Genomic DNA, 18,801 nt, shown 5'->3' with positions numbered 1-18,801 from the left:
TTCGAGCCCCGTGTCAGGCTCTGTGCTGACAGCTCGGAGCCTGGAGCCTGCTTCGGATTCTGTGTCTCCCTGTCTCTCTGCCCCTCCTTCACTCTCTCCCTCTCTCGCTCAAAACTGAAAACCCATTTAAAATTAAAAAAAAAAATCAGCTTAAAAACTGTGATTTGGTAAAAATTACAACACCTCGATTAACATCACAGTTTAGAGGCACGATGGTTAATACAACCTGGTTCACTGCCTCGTAAGGACAATCTGAGAACCCAGTCAGCTCTGATTGATTCTATAAGAACATAAGTATTGCTCTGACGCTTACAAGTGAGTATTTGAACCCTTTATGATGTTGGTTTTCTTAGGTAAATAATATCCAAATAGAGCGCAAAGGGAATGAACGACCTTGGCAACACAGTAAGATCTCTCTTACTATTTGTTAATGATCGAGCATGGCCCACTGTCCTGCAAACAACCTGTTGTGCACTGATCTCTCTCCACATCAGCGATACTGTTTGTAACCGGAGCTGACCTCTGTGCTGGAAGGTCACGGACACAAAGGCTCCCGACTTGTTTCCTCTCTGGGTCCAGATGATCTCGCCTCCTCCCCTTTCTTCCTGTGATCCTGTCCCCTAGGGTTCACCCTTCCCACCAGCAGGAGTGTCTCCCGAGTCCACTTTCTTTCCCACCTGACAGCTCCCGAGGACCCCCGCGAGGCCCAGGTCCTGGCAGACAGCCGGAGGGCTGGGAGGGAAGGTGTGTACTATTTCCTCTACCTTCAGTGTCCTCCTCTAGCTAAAGCCCGATCGTAGTATTAGGGTTTTGTACACAAAGGCTACACATTAGTACAGATCAGCATCAACACCTGATCTGCAAAACTGCCCCAAACAGATCGTTTCCTCCATCGAATGCATAGCGACTGTTTCCGTACTTGGTGCTTCCACGCCAACGTGGGGCAGAACACCAGGAGACAATGTTAGCCACCCCTGGAACATCAAGGGTCTCCGCAAGCCCAGGCCCAAGGACGTGAGCTTGCCCTGATGAGGCAGGCATCCGTCCCTGACTTGCTTGAGACAGGCCAGCAGCACTGGAGGGTGACCCCTTTCTGGACCAACTTCTCGGCCCACCGGTCAATCACACACCCGGACGCCTAAGGACTCCGAGTCCAGGCAGACAGCAGGGAGTCGGAAGGGACAGTGGAGGATGCTGGGAGCGGAAAGCAGGGAAGAAAACGACACAACTAAGTGCAAACTGACATCGGTCCCCAGGGGAAGTGCAGGGGAGACTGAGGAGGGGTAAAGCAGACAAGACCCAGGCCAGCTCAGGGGGAGAAGACGGGCGGCAGGTGCATGACCGGGACACCACCAGATCCAGCTTGACGGATGGATGGGACCCAAAAAGTGACTCACTAATGTGAGCACCTGGGGGAGAGAGGCTTCGAGACGCATCCTCTCACTGTCACACCGGGGGAAATGGAGGCCCTTCTCAGGGCACACTCGGAAAGTGACCAAACCAGGGATGTTCCGGGGCTCACAGGGAAAGGGGCAGATCCACCCTCTGGTCCAGCCCTCCTGTGGTCGCAGAGCATGGTGAGTCACGGCAGTGTTCCCAACCCGTAGCAAGCATGTGACCGCCCAGAGAGGAGCACCTGACCCCTATTCCTGACACATTTGGACGGGACACGTTTCATGCCTTCATTCGCCCTTGCAAGCGCCTATCAATAATTAATCAACAAACAGAGACACGGCGGCGAACATGGGCCTGCCCTCGCTAGCGCAGCAGCACAAACTGTGTGTTTTGGGTCAGTTCTCGCCAGGCCTGAGAACCTAATGGCGCACGGGTTTGGGTTAATCAGGGTCAGTCTCTCTTCCCGGTGGTTAAAGACAGTGCACACTGGCACGTCGTCCTTTCCTTCCAGCTGGAAAACCAACAGCAGGGGCAGGAGCCAACACGCACGTCCTCGGGGTGCCCCGGGCAGTGATGCTGGCACCCACTGACCTGAGCTTTGGAGATGATGGCCAGCAGCCTGGGCATGATGGTCATCAACAAGGTGCAGAGCCCAAAGATGAAGTTCAGGGACACGTAGGAGATGAACGCCACGTCTGAGCTGGAGAAGATTCTGGACATCAGATACATCCATGGGAGAGTCGCATATCTAAGGAATAAAGGGAAAAATCATGTGTGTTTTCCCGTGACAAGACGGAAGCATAGACTTTGGTTGGCCTGGTGGCTTCTCACTCGGTGAACAGAGACACACATTATGGTTTTGACAACAAATCCCCCTGAACACACAGCTCACTTGTGAGGCTCCAGGGAGCACTGGGTATAACGGCAGCAACACTGGGTAGGGTCAACCCCTGGGCCACACGTGCACCTGCACCCGGGCCTCCCCGACCTGGAGGAAGTCTGCGGACGTCCCCACGCCCCTCCCTCAAAGGGGCGAGCCTGGGTCTTGCTTCTTTGCTCCGATCCTCACCCGTAAAGCGCAAATGGTTCCTGTTTAGGGGCGTCTGGGTGGCTCAGTCGGTTGGGCGTCCGACTTCGGCTCAGGTCATGATCCCACGGTTTATGACTTCGAGCCCCACGTCAGGCTCTGTGCTGACAGCTCGGAGCCTGGAGCCTGCTTCGGATTCTGTATCTCCCTCTCTCTCTGCCCCTCCCCTGCTCGCTCTCTCTCTCTCTCTCTCCCAAAAATAAATAAATATTAGAAAAAAATAATTTAAAAAATAATGATAAAATAAACCCAACCTTTCTCCCATGTCCCCACGTGCTCTTTACACGGTTGAGGCAAAGGTGTCACCATTTTCTTAGCGTGATTTAGCGGCTTTGCCTGAAATACTCAAGTGCCTTCTGAATGCCCGGGATTTCCTTAATCTGTTAAGTAGCTCTGGAGAGTCTAAGACCCCCAAATGGTGAGAGCCAGGCCCCACCCACCAAGGGGGCTATTAATTCCTTTTCCATAGGAATCCGTGGCATCAGAATGAGCCCTTGGGTCAAAGGACCCATCCTCATATCCCAGAAACTATAATAAATATAATAGCGTACATAAAGTCATACACAGTTCCAGCAGCTTCTCGCCACGAAAATCTGCCTCAGAATTTGGGCAACGATGGAAATTATTCCAGAATGTGCAAAGTGCAAGTGAACGCTTTTAAGCAAGTGTTCTTAAACAGCTGCCGTGCCGAAGAATCAAATTATGAGTAAATAATTAAATTAAATTAGCTACCCAAGAGGTAGGTCAGGACACCTTGGTGCTTTGAACTGTCAACACCTACCTACGAAGTAAAGCAGCAGAGACAGAAATCAAACAGCCCATTCCCACGACACCACAACACCCTGACCGTCCCTTCTGGGACATAGCTCAAGTGCTGTGCTCCCTCAGGCACCTGCCTTGACAAGCACATGAAACAACAGTATCCAATGTGGGTTTTTTTTTTCTTTTTTAAATTTTTTTTGGAGAGAAAGAGAGCGTGGGTGGGGGAGGGGCAGAGGGGGGGGGAGAGAGAGAGAGAGAGAGAGAGAGAGAGAGAGAGAGAATCCCAAGCAGGCTCCACGCTGTCAGCGCATAGCCTGACGTGGGGCTCAATCCCACGACTGTGAGATCATGACCTGACCTGAAATCAAGAGTTAGATGCTTAACTGACTGAGCCACCCAGGCGCCCTGGTCAAGCTTTCTCTTGACAACATTTTTTTTTTTTTTTAACGTTTATTTATTTTTGAGACAGAGAGAGACAGAGCATGAACAGGGGAGGGGCAGAGAGAGAGGAAGACACAGAATCTGAAATCTGGGCTGACGGCTCAGAGCCTGGAGCCTGTTTCCGATTCTGTGTCTCCCTCTCTCTCTGCCCCTCCCCCGTTCATGCTCTGTCTCTCTCTGTCCGAAAAATAAATAAACGTTGAAAAAAAAAAAATTTAAAAAATAAAAATAAAAAAAAAAAAAAAAAAAAAAAAAAAAAAAAAAAAAAGGTAGGGGCGCCTGGGTGGTGCAGTCGGTTAAGTGTCCGACTTCAGCCAGGTCACGATCTCGCGGTCCGGGAGTTCGAGCCCCGCGTCGGACTCTGGGCTGGTGGCTCAGAGCCTGGAGCCTACTTCCAATTCTGTGTCTCCCTCTCTCTCTGCCCCTCCCCCATTCATGCTCTGTCTCTCTCTGTCCCAAAAATAAAAAAAAAAATAAACGTTCAAAAAAAAAAAATTTTTTTTTAATTAAAAAAAGGTAAATAGGGACGCCTGGGTGGCTCAGTCAGTTAAGCATCCGACTTTGGCTCAGGTCATGATCCCATGGCTTGTGAGTTCGAGCCCTGCATCAGGCTCTGTGCTGACAGCTCGAAGCCTGGAACCTGCTTCAGATTCTGTGTCTCCCTCTCTCTCTGCCCCTCCCCCACTTGTCCTCTGTCTCTCTTTCTCAAAAATAAACATTAAAAATTAAAAAAAAAAAATGGGCAGAAGTGGGGCGCCAGGGTGGCTCAGTCAGTTAAGTGTCCGACTTCATTCAGCTCAGGTCATGATCTCACTGTCCATGGGTTCGAGCCCCGTGTTGGATTCTGTGCTGACAGCTCGGAGCCTGGAGCCTGCTTGGGATTCTGTGTTTCCCTCTCTCGCTGCCCCTCCCTGACTCACACTCTGTCTCTCTCTTTCTCAAAAATAAATCAACATTAAAAAAAAATTTTTAGAAGTTAAATAGGCTTCTAGAGCCTAATTTATCTTTTGGTGAAATCTACAGTGGCTTGTGCCAATCTCTACTCTTCTATTAAATACAATATTATATCATTTTAATGGCTTTAGCATTTGCTGGGCAGGGGTCTGCTGCTCACGCTTACTGTGGAATTTATGGGGTTTTCCTCCCTGGGAAAGCCAGCCTCTCGTCCACACCGCGTGAATTTTCCAAGACGTGGAAGAGGGCCCCGTGGCCTGTCTTCACAATCCATTAGCGCGAAACATGCACCAAATATGTTCTTACAGTTTCCACTGTTCACAGATACTAGATTCCCCTTCTGGCATTCCTTGCCTCGTTTTGCTGCTAATTCTCACCCTCCAGCTTAAATGCCACGTTTTCCTGGCTAGACAGAGCCGGAAGGAAGAAAACAAGACAACTGTCACTGGGTATTTTCTTCTGTGTCTCTTTGAGACTCTGTGTATGTACCTGACCCCTAATTTCTTCAGATTCCAAACCCCATGTAGTTCCAAGCCCCTTTTAACACCTGCCACGTCCTCAGGCTGGAGGGCACTCTGGGGCCCAGCCTTCCCGACTCCCAGCTCCAGCTTTCCACACCTCCCTCCCTGGACAGGGGTAAGCGGACACCCCTGCCCACCTGGGCCCCGGCAAAGAAAGAACCCCATGTAAATGACAAGGAACCTGTGGCCCCGGGGATGTTGCCTCAAGATCCCAGCCGGCCTCCCCGGAGTCCTTCTCCCCCAGGGTCCCCTGGCCTCCGACCCCGCCTGCTACCTTTACAGACACCCCCGTCCGAGTCCTGGATCCTTCACCCGAGCGGCAGCACCCCGGCTGGCCCGGGATGTGTGGCAAGGACCTGGGAGCGTCCCCCAGTTCCCAGGAAAATGCTGTGGCCGCGACTGGTCAGGGCTCCTCCCAGGCTGGCAAAGGTGCTCACGAGAGAAACAAGCTCCGCGACCACTCCTCCACGTTTCTCAGGAATTTCTAACCGTTTGATCTTGTCTGTTATCTTAAACCCCACGAGCTCTGCCTTCCTGAAGCTCGAACGTAAGGTACAGCGAGGTCTGTTTAACCACACCGTCAGGACCCACGACGACACCACCCGCTCAACGAGGATCGCTGCACTGAAATCAGACCATCCCCAGAGAAGCAGGAATCCCCGTACTAAGCTTTTATATCCAGGAACCCGAATTTCCCACGGACTACAGCAAACAGGAGGTTCCGTCAGCACTTTTATGCCTGACAACGAAACTGCCTCCCAATACTAGCACGGTTCTCGCTGGGACAATGGGCCCAAAATCCATTAACTGGGGCCTCTTGCCATCCACTGTGAGCTTTCTATCAACTGTCTACTCTTCCCGGCACAGAACTGAAGCTCTACACCGAAGAAGACGAGGGGTAGAGGGAGTGATTAATTACTCCTCCCAAGGCCACAGAGTTAGTGAGTGGCCGTATCAATCTTCCCAGAAAGGTCTGTCTGTCTGTCCTGTCTGTCTCTCTCTCTCTCTCTCTCTCTCTCTCTCTCTCTCTCTCTCTCTCCCAGCCAGCTATCCATCCATCCAGTCAGCTAACAATGACATATCCTTGTTGACGATGAACTCCGTCCCCCAAATAAATGCTTTGGGCCCGACTGTGATGTGTGTAAACTCATTTTACTTGTCATCTTGGGCGGAAATAAAGCAGAATGCGTTGTCTTCACAAATCATTAGGCTCGAATTATAATGAATTAGCGTATTCATCACTTTCCCTGCTCTCAGCAAGGATCTCTCACATGCTCAGCCCAGATCTAGACACATGCCCAACGTGTAAGAAGAGATATAATTAGATATTCTTGATACTAGGTGGTTATAATTTGGGGAGCCCTAGCAAAGATCCTGGATAAAGATAAAAAGGAACGCTCCGGGGGCGCCTGGGTGGCTCAGTCGGTTAAGCGTCCGGCTCACGGTTTCGGCTCAGGTCGTGGTCTCACGGCTCATGGGATCGAGCCCCGCATGGGGCTCTGTGCTGACAGCACAGAGCCTGCTTGGGGTTCTCTCTCTCTTCCTCTCTCTCTGCCCCTCCCCCTGCACATGCTCTCTCTCTCTCTCTCAAAATGAATAAAGTTTAAAAAGAAAATGAGAAATCTGTCAAGTGACTTTTCCGCTTTTGCTGCTTTTCCTCTGAGAAAAGTGATATAGGTAGGCAGCACATTTCCAGACCGCTAACGTCGCGGGAGAGGGAAAAACGTGCCAGACGGGAGGCTTCGTGGGAGACGCTCCCGTGAAAGGCAATTTTGGAGCTAAGTGGATTCTGCGTCTGAGCTCCAGATGAATGTCAGAGAGAGAGTAACCGAGAATCCACTTCCAACCGCCCGAGCGTGGCCGACGGCTGGGGGGCCGTGCGGCGACAGCCCACACCACCCCCATCCCAGCCGGGCGGTCCACGGGGTGCTCCTCCCCCTGCTCCAGTCCCTCTGCCGTGCGTCCCCACCAGAAGCACCGTAATTGCTTGAAAAGAGAGAAAATCATGAAGCCGACAGCGGGTTGCAAGCCATCCCAGGGGGCTTTCTCTTCCAGAAAACAAACTGTAATTCTGCAGCCGCATCTCTCGTCACATACCCGAAAAGCCCCAGCAGGAGGGCCGTGGCTGCCAAGTTCTTGCGGAACGTGAACGCCGTCAGCTGGAAGGCGGCAATGACAGTGACGCACAGGCCCACGGAAACCAGGTAAAAGATCTGGGGAAACAAGAAAAAGGGGGTGGCATCTCGAACGGTCTGTAAAGTGGGGTTCGCCCCCAGGAGTCACAGTCCTGGCGGGACTGTGTCCCCACTGTGTCCCCATCCCCCATGCATATGCTGAAGCCCTGGGACCTCCGGAAGGCACTGTATCCAAAGACGTGCCTCGAAAGGGGCAATGAAGGTACAGGAGGTCCCTGCAGCCACCCTGATCTGACATGACTGGTGTCCTTATAAGAACAGGACACACGGAGGGATGACCACGTAGGACACGGGGAGGGAGCACCACCCACGCGCCCGGGACAGACGCCTTGGGAGGAGCTGGCCCGACCACACCTGGATCTCAGACTTCAGGCTCCAGCACCTGGACGGACAGACCGCCCGTCAGGGGTCTGCGGGAAACTACTGCAGTCACTGCCCCCCGCCCCCCTTGGGATGGGTCCGGGAACCCAGACACCTTCCAGGACACGTGGCTTCTTCCCACACCTGGACTCCAGGACACTAAGGCAGAGCCCGCCTTACAGACCCCTCCCGGGGGCCCCCACACTGATCAGGATGGCCCAGGAAGGGCCACACGCCTGCTGCTCTCCTCCTGGAGCCCCTCCCAGAGCCTTTTCTCACACCATCCACAGGGCTGCCTCCTCCCTCTCAGAGCTCAGCTCCCATGCTGTCCCCCTGAGAGTCCTTCCCCAGCCTCCTGATCTAAGTCACCCTCTCAATAACTCTAGTCCCAAGCTACCCGGATTTTGTGTGTCAGTCTGTTTGTTTCCTGCTTCCCCTGGTGAGAATACAGTCTCCAAGAGGGCGGAGAACTTCTCTGCCTTGGTCACGGCTTTATCCCCAGCACCACGGACACTCCCTGCCCCGGTGAGGACCCCTAACTACCCACTAAATGAGCGATTTAATCCATGTAACAGGCAGGAAACAATCGGATGAAGATGGAGCACAGTCACCCAGGAAGAAAGCCCTCCTCCCTGCCCTTGAGCCCCAAGGCAGGCATCGCAGGGCAGAAACACACTGAGCGGCAGGGACAAGGGGATAATCAGGTAAGGGCTGCAGAAAGGGGGAGAAGGACTGCTGGGGTCCGGGAGACACCCGCCCCCACCTCGCACGCTCCTCTCTCCCGGGACGCCTACTCCTCCTCCCCCGGGAAAGATGCGGTCACGAGGACAAGCTATTGCTTTCCTACGAGGAGGACCTTGAATCCAGATCAATGCCTGCAAAGGGCACCGGTGCTGTCCTCCGGACGGAAGACAGTGACCTGGAGGGCGGAACACCTGGAGAACACATCAGGCTGTGGTCAGGGTGGGGGGTGGGGGTCACGTGCATGTGGATGGTGGGTCAGTTCTAATGCTTTTTATCACCTCCCCTTCCGGCCCCTTGAAAAGAGCACATCACAGAGGATTATAGGTCTCATCTTCCCGGTAGGAGACTCTGCATTCGCGGGCAGGTCCGTGAGTTCCCAGAGCTCCTGTGTGTGTGGCTGGTTGGTCCTCCTTCTCAGGAAGCCATCTGCCCCAGATGACAGATGGACACTGGACCTGAACCGCTCTTACCAACGCAATGACCCGTTCTTCTGTGGACAGTCTGCGGCAGGGGTCTCCTAACACACGCACACGCACACAGCCCTGGCATACAGGCACGCAGCACGCCGTTCCCAGTTCCTACCATGTCATACAGGAAGTTAGCGAGCCAGTACGTCCTGTAGCCGAGGCCACTTATGTGCTGCAGTCTCTTGGCTCCGGTCACCCTGTCCCTCACCACGGAGCTACCGATGGACGCCGACAGGATGGAGAAGCCCAGCACGATGCAGAGGGCGACACCACACTGACGGATGCTCTCCATGCTGCGGGCACAACACAACAGCTCGTCAGGGTCACAGGAAAGGCAGGCGTCTTCTTTCCCTTGGTGACAACCAGTGATGAGGGGGAGAGCACTGAAAACCACTTATCAGGAACTTAGGGGGTGCAGGGCATGCTTGCTAAGCGCAAGGACTCTGCCCCTGAGTCCCCTCAACGGCCCTTTGAGGAAGGGTGGGCGATGCTCCCAGCTTCTAGAAGGCACAACTGAGGGGTGCAAAGTGAGGGGACATTTCAGAGTCTGCCCATCTCGGAGTTCACTCTAGACTAAAATGATAAACTTCCGCAGCGTGGCATCCACAGGGAGCCGTTGCCTCCAGCCATGCCAGAACCACGTGCATCTGTATGCTGGGACACCTGCAGGGACGGGGAGGGTGCATTAGCTGTGGATCCACAGGTGGCTGGCCCATCTCTGAATTTTGTCTCTCAAAATATCAAAACAATTTTGTAACAGAGAGAGGTGTAGTAATAATTGTGATAACACACACAGTGTACTTTCTTGGTCATTTTTTAACCGGACTGACCCCTCCCTAGCCACAATCAGCGCACGCAGGTGGCCGACGGAAAGACACCACTCATTGCAAAGTGTCCACTGGGTGGCATCTTCTCTCACCCAACGAGCCCACAGCTACACTTGTGGCCAGTGTCGGCTGCACCACGGGGAAGGGAGAGAGGAAAGGAGAAGACAGGAAGAAGCATCCCAGCTTCTAGGAGGGAACGGGAACTAAAACTTCGCTCTGAACGGGGAGATGAGCAGCTTTATTACCACCCGTGACTCCATGTGTCTGTGAGCAAAGTCTGGCATGGGGAACTCTCCAGAAAGCCTCACTACGCTCACTACACGAACACCGTGTTTAAGACTTACCCCAAGTGGGACGCCTGGGTGTTTCAATGGCTGAACATCCGACTTCAGCTCAGGTCATTCATGATCTCGAGGTTCGTGAGTTCGAGCCCCGCGTTGGGCTTTGTGCTGACAGCTCAGAGCCTGGAGCCTACTTCGGATTCTGTGTCTCCCTCTCTGCCCCTTCCTTACTCATATTCTCTCTCTCTCCCTCTCTGTCTGTCTCTCTCTCTCTCTCTCTCTCTCAAAAATAAATAAACTCTAAAAACATTTTTTAAAAAAAGACTGTACCCCAAGTGCTTGGCTGGTTCAGTCAGTGGAGCGTGTGAGCCTTGATCACGGGGTTGTGAGTTCGAGCCCCACATTGTAGGTAGAAAGGACTTAAAAAAACAAAATCTTTTTTTAAAAACAGCCATTCTACCCCAAAAAAGTGTCTGGAAGATGTGGGGCCCCTGAACTTCGGGAAGTTCACTCCCTTAGACAATTTTGACTTAGAAAAACTGGGGTGTAGGATAAGTTCATGTTTTAAACTCGGTCAGTGCACATTCCCTTCTTAACACTCATTTTCTTTCCACTTTGCAAAGAAGCGCCCAAGCCAGCACCACTCCGCACAAATGCAGCAGGCCGGCACCCTGGAGCCACCCAAAGACTCTGTTCCGCCCTCACCCAGTGGTCCCCAGACTCACATCTTGTCCTCGTTCAGCAAGGCCCCTCCGTACGGGTGGCTGTACAGAGTCACTCCTGTGAAGGAAAAATGGAGAGATGAGCCCTCTGCCCGCACGGTGAGCAGACCCCGTGCCCGTGAGGCGCCTCCTGTCCACTCGGTCCAGGCGTGACCCACGGGGACCCAGAAGGGCAAATGCACTGTGCATCCTGGCCAGTGCGGGGACCCTGCAGTCCTGTTGTCAGAAACAACCAGCACGTTCAGGACGTGCCTCACACAGCAGGCGCGGGGCTGACGTTTTATGGCCCAATCCTTATAAGCATCCCTGTGGCGGAAATGATACATTAGCCACATTTTGTGGGGGTGGAGGAACGGACTCAGGAAGACTAAATTACAACAGGCAAGGGGATTATCCGATGGAACCAGGGCAATAATCAAAACTTCCCCTCTCGACCAAGCCACGTCTAGACAGAGCGAAAACCGAACCGTCTCAATGGCCCAGCTGCGTGCGTGGAACCCCTTCTTCGGTTTTTCATCGTTCGACTTCCGGGGGCTTGTGCGTTAGTGTAGACAACAGCCAACACGGAGAAATCTCCACCAACTTCTCAGTTTTAAGGATCTTACCATAAAGGCTGCTCGTGTCGTCACACGGCCTTCCCCACACCAGCCGATGGCAGCCCGTTGGGTACCCAGGACTCCGGAACTTGAGGCAAACGACTTGTGTTTCACCTTATTGTCCAACATGAGCCAGTCGGTTTCCCTCCTCTGATTGGCTGTTTCAAATGCCCGCAGCTACATGTGTGGGGGCCACCTCCACGGGCACGGTTCCTGGGCAGCCTGTGTTCCTCTTCCCTTTGGGCTCCCTTAATGAAGCCCATTATCGTGTTTTGCATTCTCTTACGGCGGCATATTAAATCCTTCCAGAAACACCGCAGGGGTAGGAGTAAACATAAATAAATTAAAAGGTACAGAACTGAAAATCGCTACAGTTCTCCAAACACCCCACGGCTTTGCCACCAAAGAGTCCTGACTTGCATTCACGGGCCACCTGCTCCCCCCTCCGGTGATGCCAGCTTTTCCCCATCCGTCGTGGACTCAGCCACAGGCCGAAGCAACTTCTCTCACAGCAGAAAGAATGGTGGAGCCTCCTGGTTCAGCAAGCCCACTGTGCAGAGTTCCAGAATGATTTCTTTGACTTTAAATTACTATCTTCCAGATGTTCTGCTGGGGGCTCCCACTGTGTGTGCCGAATGCCGGCCGTGCGGTTTCCTAGATCGAATCATGCACTGGATTTATTAACACGTGTGTCCTGAACGGAGTTGTGTGGTCTTGTCTCCCTGCCTGTCTGGACCCGTAACACCTGTTTTCCTCCCATCTGTCTCTTTCCCTGAGCTTAGTGTCACCCCTCCTCACAGTACGTGCCAGCCCCCACACCCTCTAGCTCGCGGGCGGCCCTGCTCATGCTGTGCAGGGACAGACACCGTCAGCAGGCTGTGCAGAGGCTTACAAAGCTGTGGGGCCCTCCCAGACGCGGCAAGTGTCCCGCTGGGTGCTGGGAGTGGGAGGCGTGTGTATTCAGTGCCTCGTGTGGCTCCTGGCTGCGCACAGGAATGAGAGCTTTCTAGATCAGACAGCATGCAGAGAAACGCGGTTAGCTGACGAGGGCTTGGGAAGTGGATGCTTCTAGAAATATGGGAGGATCTTGGACTCGATGAACCTGAAGATACACACACACTCACACACACACACACACACACACACACACACTTGGGCAAGACACAGCATGACGCACCTTCTGACAGCTAAAGAACCGCCACGAGGCAAGGAAACGAACTCGGTCTATAATGTTCTGGAGGATAGATTTTGTCCAAGGAGCCAGGTTCAAAACATATAGCAAATCACATGACTAGAGGGCTGGCGCGGCCGTCCCGCTGACCTCTGGGGCTTCCGGGGAAGAGGGCACAGGGGTGTGTGTGCGTCCGCCCCAGACCGTGAGGCTGGCCCTGACGATTTGCACGCTTCTCATGAACACGAATCGTACGCGCAGTGCCGTCCTGATGCCGTGAGCCGTTCTGGTGACCTGTCGGAGCGGATGGGGTCCTGGGGCCCCTCAATGTTACAGCCAGCCGGTCAGAGGGAGGGGCGGCCTGGGACCCTGGGGGTGTAGCTGGTATCTGAAGGCGGCCGCCCTGTGGGGTCTGCGCTCCCTGCAGGCGTTTAGTACCAGGACTGAACCGCAGCTCTCCTACTTGGGATGAAGCAGGATCCCGCTCCCGGAGCTCGATTTCCCTCCTCGTCTGGGAGAAACGCAGGCCCAGCCAGGAGTCCCCAGCTCATCCAGGACCATTAATGTCCCCATCGTGCCCCCAGTCACCAGACTCAAACTTACGTCATCCTCACCCCGTCCCCCGTCATCCCCCGTGACACATCCGAGAAGATGTCAGGGTCTCCCCTTCCATGCCCCCCCCCACACCACACATCACAGCCCCGCTCTGGACCACGGGACACGCACACCTCTCCCCAGCATCCCACCCTTCCCCCCCAGCAGCTCCAGAGGATTTCCAAGGAGAAACATAAAGAAAACACAGAGTCGCTATTTTTTTTTTTTTTTACCTGGACATAAGACACCTGCCTTTACAGTAAAGTCCAGAGTCTCACGTTATCCGACTCCCCCACCGTTCCCAGTGGACACACAGGATGGCCACCACGGTGTCCTCGGCTGCAAGTGTTTCCCCTCTTCTTACACAGAGGCTCCGACTTAATGCAAGTTCTCTGATGGTACGACAGTGACGTGCATACATGTTCTCTTGAACAGAGATCTCTTCCCGCGCTGGTGACACTCGCTAGGACCTGAGCGGCTCCCAGGCAGCCGCATGGTCACAAGGGTCAGCAACCGAGGCCCTGACCACCCTTCTGCTCCCACACAGCCGCTCGGCTTCTCACCTTCAGGTCCACATTCAACCAGTTACATGAGACATTCCGCAGCTTATTATAAAACAGGCTTTGTGAGAAGAGCGTTTACCCGCCTGTAGGCTCGTGTAGGTGTTCCCAGAACGTTTAACGCGGGCCAGGCTCAGCCGTCATGTCTGGGATGGTGGGTGTGTCAAATTCACCTTCTGCTTATGATGTTTTCGACTTCAGATGAGTTTATCGGGACAAAACCCCCTTGAAAGTGGAGGAAGGTCTGCACTTCTCTGCCCAGCCCCCCTCCCTTCTCGCAGAGGCTTCCTGAAGATGCTAATTTGGGAGCACCTTCCCGCAGAGGTGGGGCCACAGGGGGAAGAGAATGCGGTCCTCACGCCCTGAGCCCTTCCATACTTGTGATCAGAGAGTAGGGGCTGGCATCCGAAGTAGATGAAAACCCGCCTGAGGCTCCGTGCTGTCAGTCCCTCAGGCCGCAGGGCACCTGTGTGAGCAGCCCTGTCACATCCGTGTGAGGACGCCCGTCTGCATCTCCTTCACATCCGCAGAGCCACGGCGCAGATACCGGAGACAGCCTGTGCCGGAGCTGGGGTTCCAGACTCCGGCTGCAGGGGCCGCCCCAATTTTCTCGCCTCCCTTCCGCAGATGCTTCCAATTTTCCAAGGAATGTCTGTGTGCAGAGGGAGGGGGACAAGGCCGCAGGTCCAAAGGCCCCACCTTGCTCCTTCTACAGTGTAAAGCTGCCAGCGTTTTGGGGGTGTGTTCAATTATAAAATGTTAAACTACCACGGTCGTGTTCTTATTTTGATCGGGTTGCGTGAACATCTTTTCTTAACTTCAAACTGTTGGGTCATTGCCGGGAGATCAAAAACTACCCTAATATTGGCTTTCTGTCCGCCCGTTCCTCTGTTACGAATACACTGCCCTTCACGGTCGCACATACCCTGGACCTGTCATCCTTCCCTGGCTTTAATTGAGGAGGCGGGAATACACCTGGCCCTCGACCCACAGACGGAGCGAGCGACGGCTCCTGTGCTCAGCAGTCCCGATGTGCCAGACCCACGGCCGGACGTTTTCAGGACACAGTCTCTCACTCGGTAATCGGGCGATGAGCTCTGCGATGCACAACCCAGCAGAGTGCGCAGGAAGGTCCTTGTGAGTCAGCTTGCAGCCTTCAGGAACCGGAGTCCCCTCCGGGGAAACGGCACCCCGAGAAGCCTCCCGGCGGGGACACACCCTTGACTTCCAGAAGCTGAAACAGGAGCACACGACTGTGGCAACTGTCCCCAGCGGGTGACCTGTTCCTGACAGAGGCGGGACCCCTAAGTCGCCTCCCAGCACACAGGGCACCGGGACCCTTCCCTGTGCAAGGGACACGCTGGGTGCCACAAACACGCTAACACAGAACGAGAATCCCACCGGGGCAGCAGGGGACAAGCAGGAGCACTTCACCAACGGGCTGCAGGAGAGGAGCCGTCGCGTCAGCAGTCCTGCCCTGTCTGTCTGTCCTGCTCTGGAAGCTGAGCCTTGCAGGCTCTGCCCACCTGGCTCTGAGAAGGACCAGGCTACACCAGCCCCCACCCTCTGGGCCCTCCCCCTCAGTGATTCAGAGGGGTCACAGCTTCTCATCCCTGTGCTAGCTTCCAAGAGTCCTACAATTTACATATTTTACATATGGTAAATATTTAAATACAATCTTTTGAAGAGCACACAGGCTGCCTCCTCGCCCGGCAGGGAGCCCCAACAGCCAAAAGGCAGCCAGTGCTCCTGGCACCACGGTCCTGGGGAAAAAAAATGTTAATGTTTATTGCTTTTTGAGAAAGAGAGACAGAGACAGAGACGGAGCGTGAGCAGGGAAGGGGCAGAGAGAGAGGGAGACACAGAATCCCAAGCAGGCTCCAGGCTCCGAGCTGTCAGCACAGAGCCCGACGCGGGGCTCAAACCCACCGACTATGAGATCATGACCTGAGCCGAAGTTAGACGCTTCACCTACTGAACCACCCAGGTGCCCCTTTAATTTTTTTAAGTTTATTTACTCTCAGAGAGAGAGAGAGACAGAGAGAGAGACAGGGCGTGAGCAGGGGAGGGGCAAAGAGACAGGGAGACACAGAATCCAAAGCAGGCTCCAGGCTCTGAGCTGTCAGCACAGAGCCCTATGAGGGGCTGAAACCCACAAGATCATGACCTGAGCCAAAGCTGGACGCTTCACCGACTGAGCCACCCAGGTGCCCCTTTAATTTTTTAAGTTTACTCTGAGAGAGAGACAGAAAGTGCATGAGCAAGGGAGGGGCAGAGAGAAAGAGAGAGAGAGAGAGAGAGAGAATCCCAAGCAGCTCACAAGCTGTCAGCACAGAGCCTGATGCAGAACTCAAACTCATGAACCGTAAGTTATCATGACCTGAGCTGAAACCAAGAGTCAGACTCTTAACCGACTGAGCCACCCAGGCGACCACAGGCACCTCTTTAAAAGGCTGCCATCACCCCAAATCTCCACCATGAAAGTGAGAAATGCTCTTTGAAAAGCAAGATCCGGAGGAAGGGCCGTGCAGCGCGGTGCTCCAAAAGGAAGCCATCAGATGAGCAGGAGAACCCTTCAACTTGCTTTCCGAGGCTTGAGCCCCACTGGGGTCTTCTCACCAATTTAGGTAAGAGGACAGCACATTAGTGTCAGACCGGAACCAACAACATTCTGGTTTTGTTCTGCTCTGGGGGACGGGAATCCGGGCGCCGACCACAATGGTGGGTTGGCTGGGATTTGACACCTCCTTTCAACAAGTCCCCCCACCCCCGCCATGCAGAGTCCCTGGTGCCCAGCGGGGACACACAGGAGGTGTGTGTCCCAGGAGGTCAAAGAGGAGGCGGCCCCAAGGAGGGAGCAGGTGGGGAGTGAGACCCCCCCCGCCCCGGGAAGGACCCTGCCGATGATACAGGTGCCCTGTGCAGTGTGAACAGCCCCCTGGCCGCAGACAGAAGCAGTGGGGGAAGGGGGTACCCAGCAGGAACCCCGGCGGCTCTTTGGTTTACAAACGCTGCTAATTTTCACAATTTGCTAGCTTGCAATCTGCTGTCACTACATTCTGTAGGAGAGGCTCTGTGGGATCAAAGGGATCTACACGCGTGCTGAGATTTTGCTTATGTTTTGCAAAAAGCGGGAGAGACCGAGAGTAAGTGAGGGTCACATGTGTGTCCATTTTCTCAAAAGTGAAAGCGCCATCAGAGGAAAGGACAGAGTAGGGGGCCCTGTACCTCCCGCGGGTCCCGAGTTTCCCCAGACCCCAGAAGGAGAGGCACAGGCACGTGCATGACCACTCGCCCTCCGCTACCTTCTCAGCTCTGCCAGCTGCTCCTTAAAACAGTAACTACAGAAATCAGAGCTCCTTGGGGCGCCTGGGGGGCTCACTCAGGTGAGCGTCTGACTTGAGCTCAGATCTCACGGTTTGTGGGTTCGAGCCCCGCGTGGGGCTCTGTGCTGACAGCTCGGAGCCTGGAGCCCGCTTCAGATTCTGTGTCTTCCTCTCTCTCTCTGTCCCTCCCCTGCTTGTGCTTTGTCTCTCTCTCTATCTCAAATATAAACATTAAAAAAAAATTTTTTTTAAGCAATCAGAGCTCCTCCTGCATACCCACAGACACAGGGCGGGGACTCGACTGTCTCGCAGATGGGCCCCTTCCCCCTCCAGGACAGGGCTTGACTTAGAGATGGGGCATTTTTGGGCATGGGAGGCAAGCACGGGGAAGGAAACCGAGGCAGAGGGAAGTTCTATCGACTTATCTAAGGCCAAACACAGCACAGTGAGACCTACAACCTTGATTTTCTGGATCCCAGTTTATCGATTTTACGTGCAACTAGAAAAATCATTTGCAGCCTTTGATGTTCTCCTTGCAAAAACCACATTATCGCAATGGACAATCTCCATAATCGGGTGGTGATTCCCATCGTATTATGTGTGTTCAGAACTGTATTTAGGTGACAACAGCCTTGTGATGGGATCCGGGGCTGATGATGCTGGTGAGGAGTCCATGGTGAGGGGTCCGGGCTCTTCAAGGAAGGGACAGTGGTTTCAGCCCCCGAGGAGAGGAGCTCTCATGCATCGCATCAAAGGTTCCCAGAAGGAGGTTTCAACATGTAAATTCTGAATACGCTTGATTTTTCTTCGTTTGATTACTCTTACCATTTATGTTTCAGCTTCTCCACGAGCTGGCCCACGGCCACATACCAATGTATAACATCAGCTCCCTCATTTAGTATTCTCACCATGCCTTCCAGACTCTGTATATCTGTCATTTGTAAAAACGCACATCTGTGCTTTTGTCTCGTATCCACTCTGACAAAAGATGCTTGTCTCCAATTCAACAGTCACTGCTGGGTCCCTTCCTCTTACAAAACGGACATCTCTGTGCGCATTCACACCCAGATGTCTGTAAGCGTCTCCAGCAGAAGAACAGAGTTGCCTTCACATCGATATATGCGCAAAGGACTGTTTTCTTTCAGTTAATTTGCTGTGAGCCATCGGCGCGGGGTGGGGGAGGGAGGTTGGGGGGGGGGCATGAAGGAAAAAATGTTCGTTCGGTCCAACGGAGTATTAAGAGAAACATATGCAATCCAAGAACTGTTTCAATGGCTTTCTCTCTGTCTTCCTCCTCTTAATCTCTCCTAGAAAAAAGACTCTTTTTCCCCTCAATATTGAGGTTAATTATTACTCTTCCCAAGGAATAAATAGATGCCAACTGTAAAAAGTTTTAAAATAAAGAGTAAAATTAAATCCTAACCTACTTTGAAACCAGCCAGAGGGAATCATTGTTTGCACATTGATATTATTTCTAAATGCCCAAGGTTTTCTCGACATACGCATGTTAGTATCGAATTATGTTTCCCATTCTTCATCTTCGACTCCATCGATCGTTCTCGACCTTCAAGTAATGTTTTCATCACACACACGCAACACCTGCACCTGTGTGATCCCCTGGAACCAATGTCCACCAGGTTCTTTGATTCGTTCTGTGGATTCAGTGTTTTCGTGATCTTACTTTTGGTTAATCTCTCACATGACTGTCCTTCGGCATTCTTTTTTATTAGGAATATATCTACAACCTGTTGGGATAAGCGCTGGGTGCTGTACGTAAGCCAATTTGACAATAAATTAT

The 18,801-nt window shown here is 53.3% G+C and overlaps 1 protein-coding gene across 1 annotated transcript in view; it reads right to left on the bottom strand.

Annotated features, from left to right (window-relative positions):
- The window catches only part of ABCA13 (ATP binding cassette subfamily A member 13), a 349,570-nt gene that overhangs the window by 59,974 nt on the left and 270,795 nt on the right, over positions 1 to 18,801 (bottom strand). The window contains 4 exon segments of the mRNA XM_032592494.1: positions 1,987 to 2,143; positions 7,258 to 7,373; positions 9,042 to 9,219; positions 10,760 to 10,814. Of these exon segments, the coding sequence (XP_032448385.1) occupies positions 1,987 to 2,143; positions 7,258 to 7,373; positions 9,042 to 9,219; positions 10,760 to 10,814 (506 nt within the window).

This window comes from Lynx canadensis, chromosome A2 (genome assembly GCF_007474595.2).
Source record: "Lynx canadensis isolate LIC74 chromosome A2, mLynCan4.pri.v2, whole genome shotgun sequence".
In the NCBI taxonomy this organism is placed as follows: Eukaryota; Metazoa; Chordata; class Mammalia; order Carnivora; family Felidae; genus Lynx; species Lynx canadensis.
This window is presented reverse-complemented; position numbering and strand designations above follow the sequence as displayed.